General features: G+C 38.1%; 1 protein-coding gene across 3 annotated transcripts in view; it reads right to left on the bottom strand.

Moving 5' to 3' along the window:
• Positions 1-14011, bottom strand: part of EFCAB3 (EF-hand calcium binding domain 3) — a 227205-nt gene that overhangs the window by 65890 nt on the left and 147304 nt on the right. For all 3 annotated transcript variants that reach the window (XM_058561288.1, XM_058561287.1, XM_058561290.1), the window contains 3 exons: positions 7666-7770; positions 6742-6795; positions 3357-3461 (listed from right to left, as the gene is read on the bottom strand). In XM_058561288.1, the coding sequence (XP_058417271.1) occupies positions 3357-3461; positions 6742-6795; positions 7666-7770 (264 nt within the window). The remainder of the gene's footprint in view (positions 1-3356; positions 3462-6741; positions 6796-7665; positions 7771-14011) is intronic.

The raw sequence follows: 14011 nt of genomic DNA, 5'->3' as shown, positions 1-14011 counted from the left end.
AGAAGATTTAAGCTTTAAGTATATATCCATTCAATTAATATACTTCTTTTTTATTTCTTAAGCTGTTAGCTGTTAAAAATTTTTAGAGTATTATGGTGAGTGGAGTTTTTTGTTTGTTTGTTTGAAGTCAGCTCCATCCTATAGGCCGGTTCCCCTTTCAGACCTAGATCTCTTGCATTGAGTAGAAGGCTGAGAGAGGTTAGAGCACCAGTTCTCAAAGTGTGGTCCAAGGATTTCTGGAATCACCCAATGTCCTTTACCTTTTTCACTGTGTTGACATTTGCACTGATGGTGCAAAAGTGGTGGTGGGTAAAACTGCTGGCATCTGCATGAATCAAGGCAGTGGCAAGAAACTGTAGTAGCAGTTATTGTATTCTTCACTGTACATGCTGTACAGTGTAGTAAAATAATGTCAATACTACACTGTAGTAAAATAGTGTCAATTTCACATAAGAATGTCCTTGATAAAGCAGAAGTAGTTATTAATTTTATTAAATCTTAACCCTTGGGAACACAAATTTTTAATATTCTCTATAGTGAAAAGAGAAGTTTGCATGAAACACTTCAGCTCCATACTAAAACACGATTTCTTGAGGAAAAGAACTTGTGTGATTGTTTGAGTTGCAAAGCAACTGCTTTTTCATGGAACACCATTTTCACTTGAGAAAATAACTGACAGACAAAATATAGTTACTCAGGGTTTGGTATTTGGGAAACATTTTGAAAATGAATAAGGTGAGTCTGTCATTTTAAGAAAATAACTGACAGTAAATGTTTCAATGGTAGAGTTCAAATTTTCAAACAAAAATTTGAATTTTGGAAACTTTATATCCACATCATGACTTGATAGCTTCCCAATACTTAAACACTCTTTTGATAAGACTGGTGGTGATATTAACAAATGTGAATTTTTGATATTGAATAATGAAACGGGCCAATATTTGGAAGATCTATATAACTCAGTGAACCAATATTTTCCAAATGACCAAAGCATGATGTCACAAAATCATGCATGGGTAAAAGATGAAAGTGTAAGATAGACCAATAGATTTTAATGTAACTAAGTATAAAAAGTTTATTGATATGGCTTCCGATCCTATATTGCAACTAAACTCTTAGAAGCTATCACTTGTTGTATTTTGGGGTAATATCAAAGAAGAATATCCACAATTATCTGAAAAGGCTGTTAAAATACTTCTTCCTTTGCCAATTATACACATCTGTGTGAGGCGAGATTGTCTTTATATACTTTAACCAAAACAACATATCCCAATAGATTTAATGCAGAAGCAGATATGAGAAACCAGCCAGACATTAAAGAAATTTATAAATTATGTAAAATAATGCCCCTCTTCTCACCAAATTTTTTGTTTTATTATGGAAAAATATAGTTATTTTTCAAAAAATATGTTTTTTAACATGTAATAGATTTTTTATTATTTTAAAATGAACTAACAAATATCAAAATGTGTTTGTATTTCTAATACAACTAATTTTAATAGATAGATATAACCTACAAAAACAGAAAAGCTCTTTACCATCCTCAATAAATTTTAAGAGTATAAAGAAGTTCTGAGACCAAAAAGTTTGAGAACCTCTAAAGTTTGGGTTAGATGGTACATACAATAATAGGCAAGATTTAGTTTGCTTTTTGTTGCCTAATCCAACTTCAGTATACATTTATCATATAGCTCAGGAGAGCCTCATCCTCAAACTTTGCCAGTTCTCTTGTATTTTTGCATTTCCCTCTAGACTGTAAGTGCCTCTGAGGTGAGACACCATGTCTCTGTTCCTCTCGTATCCTAAACATTCTCAGTTTCTAGTAAATACATTGCACAGAGATAGTATAAACATTTGCTAAGTAAATAAAGCAATACCAATACAATGCTGGCATATTGTTGGTATTCAACAAATATTTTTTGAATGAATTAATAAAAGAAGGAAATGTATTTAAAATTCAGGACCTTGATTCTTGAATGATGAAGTCTTGCCCTAGTAAAATATACTCTTTCTGGTCCTTCGGGCTCCATGCTATTACAAGGAAACTTGAAACCAGCCCTTCATGCCAGTCAAGATTCTTGGTGATCTATATCCTAATGTTAACTACCAAGCTCAGCTGGGGGGCTCTGGTGAAGAAAGAAGAGACTACTCCTCTGCTTCTCTTCAGTCTGGGTCCTTTCAATTTAGCCCCGATACCATCTCAGACTTTTTAAAAAAAACGGTCTCAGGCCACCTGGTGGTGCAGTGGTTAAGCGCGGGTGCTCTGCTTCGGTGGCAGCCTGGGGTTCACAGTTGCGGATCCTGGGCACGCACCGACGCACTGCTTGTCGAGCCATGCTGTGGTGACATCCCATATAAAGTAGAGGAAGATGGGCACGGATGTTAGCCCAGGGCCAGTCTTCCTCAGCAAAAAGAGGAGGATTGGCATCAGATGTTAGCTCAGGGCTGGTCTTCCTCACAAAAAACAAAACCAAAAAAAGCAGTCTATATCCTTACGTATATATCTTTATATCATCTTTTCCTACTCTTTGATTCCATTCCTTACCTCTCAAACATGCCTTTATTTTATCTTTCTATTTTTTTGGTATTCATAGGGACACTCTGAGGCACTGTTTTAACGCTGCTGGTGGTTGTCATGGTCTGAAGGCATCTTACGCAAAGATTAATAACTAGGGAATGCATTTTCCATTGTCTGATACCTTGTATCTCAATGCCCTGTAATTACCTCAATTCAATTACGTTCTAAATATTATTTTTCTCTTCATTCTTCTTCTTCCACCCCACCCCCCTTTTCTGTTTTGTGGCAATCATTTAAGCTATAAACCTCTGGTTCACACTTTTAGGATCTCCCTCTCTTTTACCTACCACATCAAATCAGTCTTCCCCATATATCACCAGTGTGGTTCCCTAAATAAGACCCTTATCATCTGGACCTTATAAGATTCTATCATCTTGACCTCAGCAACAGCCTCTATCTTTTTTTTTTTTTTTGAGGAAGATTGGCCCTGAGTTAACATCTGTTGCCAATCTTCTTCTTTTTTTTTTTTTCTCCCCAAAGCCCCCAGTACATAGTTGTATATCCTAGTTGTCAGTCCTGCCAGTTCTTCTGTGTGGGATGCCGCCTCAGCATGGCTTGATGAATGGTGAGTAGGTCCACACCCAGGATCAGAACTGGCGAAACCTGGGCCGCTGAAGTGGAATGCATGAACTTAACCACTGCACTGCAGGCCGGCCTCAGCAACAGCCTGTAAATTGTGTCTCTGCCCCCAGTTTTTCCCTCCCCAACATGTGTTTCCTCACTGCTTTCAGAGTAGACTAGTTATTGTCTATAGGACAAAGGTGTCTTAAATGCTCACCAGTAACTGGTAGGTGGGTCTGCAGGTCCTGGATTTCATTTGCTTCGAGTCTGAACCCAGTGATTTGTAGAACATTTCTTAGGTCACTGACACTAACCTTTCCTCCTTAATAAAGACAAGAAAAAGTAGATAAGGATGTCACAAAATGAAAAATGCAGGCCATCAACCCCTACCTGGAAATGAAAGCACAAAGAAGTTATTTATAGCAAGTTGTGTGGGAGTCAGGCACAGAACATGAACCCAAAACTAAACTTCTGGGAGAAGTTATACTGGGGAGAAAAAAGTAAAGAAAGAGTTTGGCAACTCTGGTAAATTAAGCAAGATGACAACCAAATCATGTTTTCTGGTCAAAAAGAAAGATTTGAAATTTTCTGTAGTAACAATAAATTACCTTCTTAATGTAATTATACATAAAGAAAAACTCTAGTTAACGAGGCAGAATAATTTGAAAACTATTGGTGTAATTTTGATCAAATCACTGTAAAACATGAGGATTTACAAAGAGTCAATGTATGCATTTCAGATGAGTTAATTAAATGTAAAAAACAAAATCTTAGGAAAACAAAGATAAAGTGTATATAATTTTCTATATGCTGTCTAGATAGTAAGGGACTTTCTAAATACAAAAAGACAAGAAGAAATCACAGAAGGAATGACTGGTATAATTAAAGACATAAAAATGAAAAATGTCTGTATATCAAAATACAACATAACCGACAGAAAGTAGATTGGTGGTTGCCTAGGTCTGGGAGAGTTGTGGGGAATGAGGAGTGATTGCTAATGGGTACAGAGTTTCTTTTTGTGGTAATGAAAATGTTCTAAATCGATTGTGGTGATGGTTGCACAATTGTGTTAATATACTAAAAACCATTGAATTGTACACTTTAAATGGGTGAATTGCATGGTATGTGAATTATATTTCAATAAAGCTGCTGTAAAAAGTACAACATAATCAAATAAAAATGCAAAAAACCAACTAGGAAAATATTTTCTCAAGATATGACAATGACCTAATAGCTTTCATTTATAAAGAGGTCATTCAAATTAATAGGAAAAATGCTCAGACTCCAATAGGATAATGGGCAAAAGGCCAGAACAAATAATTAAAAGATTGAAAGACATAATGATATAACAACATTTTCAACTTCATTGATAACAAAAAATCAAAAGAATAATTAGTTCCATTTTTCACCTCTCAAATTAGCAAGGATCAAAAAATGTGAAAATAATATATTGTGGCCAGAGCATAATGGTAATGGGTACTCTTATTCATTGGTATACATCAAAGCCTTAAACATGTTAAGATCATTTGACCTAGTAATTCCAGTTGGAAGGATCTATCCAAAGAAAATGACTTTAAAGTTGGACCATGATTTATGTACAAAGATCACAGATGTATAAGAGCAAAACATTGGAGACCAACTCCTAAATGTTCAACAAGAAAAGAATGATAAAGTAAATTATAATATAATCCAATGATATAGTCATTAAAAATGATGTTTTCAAAGAATTTTTTTTTTTTTTGTGAGGAAGATCAGCCCTGAGCTAACATCCATGCCAATCTTCCTCTTTTTGCTGAGGAAGACTGGCCCTGAGCTAACATCCGTGCCCATCTTCCTCCACTTTATGTGGGACGCTGCCACAGCATGGCCTGACAAGCGGTGCATCAGTGCGTGCCCCGGATCCGAACCCAGGCCGCCAGCAGCAAAGCGCGCACACTTAACCGTTACACCATGGGGCCGGCCCCTACAAAGAATTTTTAAACAACATGATGAAATTTTTACACTAAAATTTTAGGGTTAAGTGTAGGATACATAAAATATACAATAAGAGTTTAATTAATAATTTTTATTTATTTATTTTTTCCCCCAAAGGCCCAGTAGATAGTTGCAGGTCACAGCTGCACATCCCTCTAGTTGCTGTATGTGGGACGCGGCCTCAGCGTGGCCGGAGAAGCAGTGCATCAGTGCACGCCCGGGATCCGAACCCAGGCCGCCAGCAGCGGAGCGCGCGCACTCAACCGCTAAGCCACGGGGTCGGCCCAAGAGTTTAATTAAAAACACACATATACACAGAAAGAAAGAACAGAGAGAACTATAATGAAAAGGTGCTATTACTTAGGATTATGAGTAATTACATTTTTTTCTGTATGCTACTTTATATATCCCAGATTACAGTCATGTGCTGTATAATGATGTTTTGGTCAATGACGGACTGCATATATGACAGTGGTCTCATAAGATTAGTACCGTAGAGCCCAAGTATGTAGTAGGCTATACCATCTAGGTATGTGTAAGTACTATAGGGGAGGAAGAAATTTTCCTCTACTTTTCTAGGTTCTTCTGGCTGGTCTAAGAATTAACCTGACATGAGATAGATTAACAGGAAAATACCCCAAAAGTTTAATAACATGTATACATGGGAGAAACCCAGGAAAACTGAGTAGCTCACCAAAATGGCTGAAGCCCTCATCTTAAATACTATCCTCAGCTAAAGACAACAGATGTTGAGGGTGGGGAGAGTCAGGGACTTCAAAGGGAAGGAAGGCAATTCACAGGTAGGTGAAAAGGAGCAAATGCTGGGAAAACAAGTGTTTGGCCACATAGAAATAGAAGAACACAGAGGGAGCCCAACAAACAGGCTTTTCTAGGTTCCTCCCTGTCTACCACCTAGTTCACGTTATGCTAAAGTGATAGCTCTCTTCCTGAGACAAGATTTTTTTCAATCTGAATTCTTTTAGGCAGTTAAGGGGGAAGTAACAAGAAAAATCTTCTGAGTCTTTCGTTTCTTAAAAATAATCAGCCTGGGGGCCGGCCTGGTGGCGCAAGCAGCTAAGTGCGCACGCTCCGCTGCGGCGGCCCGGGGTTTGCTGGTTCTGATCCTGGGCACGCACCGATGCGCTGCTTGGCGGGCCATGCTGTGGCGGCATCCCATATAAAGTGGAGGAAGATGGGCACAGATGTTAGCCCAGGGCCAGTCTTCCTCAGCAAAAAAAGAGGAGGATTGGCAGATGTTAGCACAAGGCTGATCTTCCTCACACACACACACACACAAAATCAGACTAAAATAATCCTCATAGTAAAAAGACACATTTTGGGGTGGCAAATTTTGCTCCCCTTCAGCACACTCTATGATGTTCGCACCATGACAAAATCACCTAATGATGCATTTCTCAGAATGTATTCCTGTTGTTAAGTGACACATGACTGTATTCTCAAATACCCAGCACATATTAGACACTTGGATATTTGTTGAATAAATGTACCATTTTCTGATTATTATATAATCAGAAATTATTATAATAATATATTCTGATTATTTATATAATCAGAAAAAAAATTACAACAATCTCAGATTTTATTGTCCTTATTGTTTTCTCACTTACCTTTGAAAGATTTCACACCCTCCAGTAACTCTTTCTCAAACACCTTTTTATCAGCTGTAAGATAAAACACTATTGAGTTTTTGGCAATTCATAAAAATCAAAAGTGTTTACTTTCATTTATTTTCTTTTTTCCCCCAAAGCCCCAGTAGATAGTTGTATGTCATAGCTGCACATCCTTCTAGTTGCTGTATGTGGGACGCAGCCTCAGCATGGCCGGACAAGCGGTGCGTTGGTGTGCGCCCGGGATCCAAATCCGGGCCGCCAGCAGCGGAGCACGCGCACTTAACCACTAAGCCACGGGGCCAGCCCAAAGTGTTTACTTTCAGAAAGGGAAAATTTAGAAATTTATCACAATTCTTTCTCAATGAAATGCAAAGTATTTAGAAAACTTGGTGTAGTGAATCTATCCAGTGGATGGAACACAAGGCTATTGCTAGTGGCACTCTACTGTGCTGAAAAATACACAGCTTTTTCTTTTCCATTTTCTCCTCTAATTTGGCTTTTTCTTTTCTTTCTTCAGCTTTCCCACCCTTCTGCCCTTTCATCTTCTTCCAGCTTAGATCTTAGATTTCTCCCAAAAGGACAAAAGAACTTATTTGTCCTATGATGGGACTTCTGACTGAAGAGGTCCTTGTTTCCTAAACCAAAATCTAAATGATAAGAACAGGATTTTTAAAAATGCTAGGATTGAGTCTTTAAAAAAATATTTTAATTGTCATAAAATGTTTCAAATATTAGAATTTCTAATACAAAACCTTAAAACCAACCTTCCTTGAAGCTTTCTTTAAGAGGGCAAAGACTAGAGGAAATCCTGTTCTCCCAGAGTTTAGGATAGTGCCATGCACACAACTGATTTTCAATAAATAGTTATTGAATGAACAAATTTTTAGACATCAGTGAAGTAGAACACACTTAAATGCTTACCAGAAACTGGCAGAGTTTTCAGCAGCTTTTTATGTTCCTTATTTGTGATCTCTATTCCCATACTTTTCAGAACATTTTTCAGGTCCTCAGTATGAATCTTCTCTCCTTTTGAAAGAGAAACATGTATATATATGAAACATCCCTCCCAGGTGTGAGGGGAAGAACAAGGCATAATGAAGGCTTATTTAACTATTTAGAATCAAGGAGGAAAGTCAGAAATTTTTCTTCTAACCTAAGCAAAGAGAATCTCTTACAATGATAAGACAATATCATATATAATAAGTAAAATAGGGCTTGTATAATTTCTCAGTAATTTAGATGCTGTTTGATGGCTAATATAAATAATTCAACCACTGATATAATAGTTGTATTTTTTTTCTCTTCTTCCTTCTTTTTCTCCTTCCCCTCCTCTGGGCCTCCCTGTTCCCTTCACCTTCCTCTTCTTCCTTTGCCTGAATTATGGGACCAGTTTTAAAAATGAAAATGAAAGCTGGCTTTCTGTAAAAATTTTCACCTTGAGTGAATTTATATTTACATAATTACACTGTAAGCTGGGCATATGAGATAGGGAGACAGATTTGAAACACTGCATATTTAAAATCCACTAAAGAGAAAAGAAAGCATAGAAACCATAAGAACAAGAAATTGGGGAAAAAAACAGGCTAATTTGAAAAATAACTAAAACAATAACTAGAAATAAAAATATAGGTATTGAAATTAAAATCCCAATGGACAAATATTATGAGACACAATTGTAGAGAGAATTAGTGAACTGGAAGAGAGATTTGAGAAATTTTCAAAAATTAGGACAAAGATATAAAAAAGGAAAAATATGAAAAAAAGAGATATGAAGAGCAAAATGAGAAGGTCCAACATACATATAATAGGAGTCCAAAAATGAGAAAAGAGAAAAAAAAGGAAGAGGCAATATTTGAAATATATGGGCTGAGAATTTTCAAGACTTGATGAAAGACATGAATGTTCAGTTTCAGGGATCACAAGTTCCAAGCAGGAAAAATGAAAAGAAGTCCACACTTGGCCATATGATAATGAGAACTTCAAAGATAGAGATAATCTTAAGAGTTACAAGAGAAAAAAGAGATTAACTATAAATAAACAATGAAGACTTATAGTTTATTTTTTAACAGCAAAAATGAGGCCAGAAAACAGTGGAGACATGAATCTATCTATCTATCTATCTATCCATCTATCTATCTATCTATCCATCTATCTATCTATCTATCTATTTATCTTGGTATATATTCTCTTCTCTCTCTTTCTTCCCTTTTTAATTTAAACACAAGTTTTATTGTAGGTTAACTGTACAGGTTAGTCTTTAAATAACAGAATATTCAGATGGGACTGTAACTAAATTTGGGAAGTAATTAACATAGCACAGAGATAGTATGACTGTCTCCCAGAGATAGAACTTTGCTTCTCCACATTCTGGGGAAAGAGTGAGGACATCTTCATTTGTATGAAGAATAGTGCATCTTATTAGTTGGAAATATAGAGTTGTTTTGTTGTTATATGGAAGTTAATTTCAAATATATGTAGAAGGGTCTGTAGCTGAGTAGCCAAAAGGGTAGACTATTCCAGCTATTTAGTTATTATCTCTCAGTTCCAATCCTACCCTTTCATACTCTGCTTTGTGATGCTGAGACTGGGACTCTGTAAACCACATTTCTGTTTCCCAGCTCCATAGTCAATTCTGCCAAAAGAGGGTGCTACAGAGAGAGACTCTGAAAGGCTGGCAGATGAAGTTCCTTCTGTAGCAGTAACTGAATCCACTTTCCAGTTTTTCAACCCTGTGGAACCAGTTTCATTACAGTCTCCTCAGATATACTAGCAGCAGTCATCAGAGTTCTAGGGTAAAATGACAATCTACAAGTCTAGACTTAGTCAAACCATGATTCAAGGATAAGTATAAAATAAGATATTCTCAGACAAAGACTGACTCTTATTGAAATTACTAAGAAGGATGTACTTCAGGAAGCTTGAAACTGAACCCCAAAAAGAGTAGTAGTAAGAAGCAATGGGCCGGCCCTGTGGCTTAGTGGTTAAGTGTGTGTGCTCCACTACTGGCGGCCCGGGTTCAGATCCCGGGCATGCACTGATGCACTGCTTCTCTGGCCATGCTGAGGCCGTGTCCCACATACAGCAACTATAAGGATGTGCAACTATGACATACAACTATCTACTGGGGCTCTGGGAGGGGGGGAAGGAGGAGGACTGGCAATAGATGTTAGCTCAGAGCCGGTCTTCCTCAGCAAAAAGAGGAGGATTAGCATGGATGTTAGCTCAGGGCTGATCTTCCTCACAAAAAAAAAAAAAAAAAAGAAGCAATGGTGAGCAAAGAAAGTGGTAAGTGTGTTTAAACTTTGTGGAAGATTGGATTTAAATTGCTCTACTCTTGCTTTCAATATACTCACTTGGCAAAACTCCATTCCTGGTTAAGTCCAAGTTTTTGCTCACTCTGCCTGCAGCCATGCAGCTGAACTAGAACTGAAGTGAACTATGTTGATGTTCTCATTTTAAATTGATGATCATGAACCTCAAGTGCGTCCTTAATTCTGCTGGACAATCACACTATGCTTTGCTAGTCCATTAACTTTCCCACTCTTCTTGCTGACTATTTCATATCTTCTCTTTTCAAACCACCACTTCCTCCTTTTCCATTTGATCACAACTTCTTTTATTTCTTTAATTAAAAAGAAAAAAGCCTTCTCGGGGCCGGCCCGGTGGCGCAAGCGGTTAAGTGCGCACGCTCCGCTGCGGCGGCCCGGGGTTCGCTGGTTCGGATCCCGGGCGCGCACCGACGCACTGCTTGGTAAGCCATGCTGTGGCGGCGTCCCATATAAAGTGGAGGAAGATGGGCACAGATGTTAGCCCAGGGCCGTCTTCCTCAGCAAAAAAAGAGGAGGATTGGCGGATGTTAGCTCAGGGCTGATCTCCTCACAAAAAAAAAAAAAAAAAAAAAAAAGAAAAAAGCCTTCTCTTGACACCACTTTCACCAATTTACTTACCCCTTCATTCCACTTCTTTGCTCTCTTTTGCAGCAAAATTCCTCAGATATTAACACTGTTTCTAAATCCCACCCTCTCGTTTTCTCTTAAACTCACTCCAGTCGGGCTTCTTTCCACCCTCACTACCTGAAACTTCTCTTTTTGATATCACCAGTGACCTCCATATGGCATATGCAATGGTCAATTCTCAGTTCTTATCTTACTTGATCAGCAGTATTTGACTCTGTTGATTTGCCCTCCTGGCTGATACTGATAGCAGATGCTGCAGATGTCCTGATCATATCCCTTTAACTCTTACCATTTCACTGCATGTTAGCGCAACTTTCAATTGCTAGATTCAATTCAAATCTTTGTTTGAGGGATTTCTTTGGTTGCCAGATTTCACTCTGCCTATCCTTAGCTGACTGGAAACGCCAGTGAAGTAATATTGCCTCCCTCTCCCTTGAGCAATTCTTGACCAATGACTGATAGGAATTGGTGTAAAAACAACCTAGCTCCCTCACTCCTCCCTGAGGCTGTGTTCTATACCATTTCCCAGATATTCCCCAATGGGATTAAGTTCCAGTTACCTTCAACGATAACTTGCTTGATAAACACACACTTTATTTGCTGCTTTCATCCATGTCTCATTTCTCTATTCGCCTATCTGTGTTTTCTGGGCTCACCTCCCAAGTAAACTACCTGCATGTGTAATCCTTGTCTCAAGGTTTGTGTCTGGGGCACCCAACCTAATATAATATCCTTTATTTGGCTTTCAGGACACCATATTCTCTTGGTTTTCCACCTACGTCACTAGCCATTCCTTCTTGGTCTCCTTTAATACCTCTTAATGTTGATGTGTTCCAGAATTCACTCCTTAGTTCTTTTCTCTTCTCCATCTATATGCACTTGTTGGGTGAATTCATCCAATCTAATGAATTTAAATACCATCTATACACCTATGGTTTTCAATTTTATATTTTTAGCCAAAATATCTTCCTTGAATTTGTGACTGTCTAGTAGCTTTGAACTTGACACCTCTATTTGGGGATCTGTTAGATATCTCAAAATGTCCCAAACTGAATTCACCCAAACTTGTATTTCCAGTAACTTTCTCCATCTGAGTTAATGATAAGTCTATGCTTTCAGTTGTTCAGGACAAAAATTAGAATCATTCTTACTTCTCCCTTTATCTAGTACTTTATATCTAATCATCAGGAAATCCTGTTGACTCCTTTTATTATTATTTTTTTATTGAGGTATCATTGACATATAACATTATATTGTTACCGGACACATACCCAGGTTGTTTATCCGCCACACAAGAGGGGCCAAATAAAACTTGGAAAGCCAGGCTTATGGCAAGGAAAGAGATTTTATTTCGGGTGACATCAGCCGGGAAACGAGAGCTCTCAAATTTGTCCGAAATAAAAACTCTTGTGCGGCGGGTAAAGAACCTTGGTATGTGTCCGGTAACAATTTGGCAAGCCAGACAGGAGGCTCTTTGCCCATGGCTCTGCGGCCCCTGGCCGACTGGGATTTCCTGGGTAGCAGTCCAGCAGCTGCCTAGGTGATTTGCCCTAGGGATTGCCCCCAGTACTTTCAGTCTGACCCAGCACTGCTGACCCTAGGCACATTTTCTTATGGCAAGGAAACAGGTTCTAGAATTGTTTGTTTGTTTGTTTGTTTGCTTTTGCTTCTGGTAAGTCGAGGGACTCAATCTGAAATTTGGTAAGTCACCTTGGGGATGCCCAAGAACTTCCTTCCCCTCCATCTGGGGTCCCTCTGCTTGTGGCGGGGCCATCTGGGGTCCCTCCGCTTATGGGAGGGCCATCTAAGGTCCAATAGGCCTGCCTGGGTGCACAGTCAGAGTGGGAATAGTTACGGGACTTTCCTGAAATCTGGGAACTAGTTCGCTGGTGTCTGGTTATTTTTGGGTGCTCGTTTGTGTTTCTGTGTCTGTGTGTACACGTGGGACATATCAACTTTGTGTAATAATGAGAAATTCACTATCGGTTCCCCAGAAAAGCTCCTTGGGGCAAATTTTGAATAATTGGTCTAATTATAGTTATAAGCCAATGTCTAAAAAGGAATGATTTTCTTTTGTAACACCACATGGCCACAATATTCTTTAGACTCTGGGGAGAAAAAAATGGCCAAACAGTGATCCTTAAGTTGGAAAAGTTTTAGAGAGCTCTCATCATAAAGGACTGTTTTATTGGTACCTATGAAAAGGAAATACAATGAGTAGTCTTAAGAACTTAATTAAACTCGGGATTTCAGCTTCCTTTCATGGTCTTACAGCTGCTAATGAAGGCACTGAGTTAACAGAGGAATGAAGGGAAGCTGGGAAAAAAAAAAAAGACTCCTCAACAAGGTGGAAATTTTTAGAGGAGTTAAAAAAAAAATAATAAGGTAAATAAGACAGTGGGGTAAATAAGACAAATATTAAAAGGGGAAAAAGCGAAGAGGAATCAAAAAGGGGAGAGTCACAGGACTCATCTAAATAGGATGGAAATCTTTAGCTGGTTATTAAAAAAAGTGGGATGACTGAAACAGACATAAATGAGGTTAAACCACAATTTGAATAAAACACTGTCTAAGGTTCGGTGAGCTAAAAGGACCCCTATTGGCCCCCCCACATTAAAGGACCTCAGGCAGGCCTGTTCTATTCACCCCAGTTTGAAAAATTTAAAAAGCCAGAAGGCAGAAATCACAATAAGAAACCTGACCAGCAATTGTTTGGAACAACAGTTAGGCTGCTCAGGTTGATAAGACTATACAGATTAAAGTGTTTAAGCTAATATTATATGAAGAGGTTATGTCAACTTTGTCTGGATGTGTCATTTTGGAAATAAATGTTATGTCTGGCTGGGAATGCTTCCCCTACACAGTATTGTAATACTGAAACTTGTTAATGGAATCTTAATAAAAATTGTAATTAGAGGTATAAGAGTGATAGAATTAAGATAAAGGTTTATAGAAGTTGGTATGTAAATGGGCTTTATGTAAAATGATTACATCTCTTTTGTCTGACTATATTATAGATTACGTTATAGGGATAGACATTGTGTCTCATTGGGGAAAGGAAACATTTCCCCTGCCTGATATTGTAAGAACATATAAATCCCTTCAGGCACTATTAGTTAAACATTCTAAGGAGATCTCACTTTAAAATGGCCAAAATGGGGCGATTTCAGTTTATCCAAACTGATGTATTTGCTTATACAATTGGGAAAAGCCAGCTACAGAGTTAAACAACCAACAGGAAGCCTATTTTAATTTTTTTGAGGCTTCTAAATGAAATCAGAAATACTGTACTGCCGCTTTAAAAGAAAATA

The sequence above is a fragment of the Diceros bicornis genome, chromosome 18 (genome assembly GCF_020826845.1).
Source record: "Diceros bicornis minor isolate mBicDic1 chromosome 18, mDicBic1.mat.cur, whole genome shotgun sequence".
NCBI classification, from domain to species: Eukaryota; Metazoa; Chordata; class Mammalia; order Perissodactyla; family Rhinocerotidae; genus Diceros; species Diceros bicornis.
This window is presented reverse-complemented; position numbering and strand designations above follow the sequence as displayed.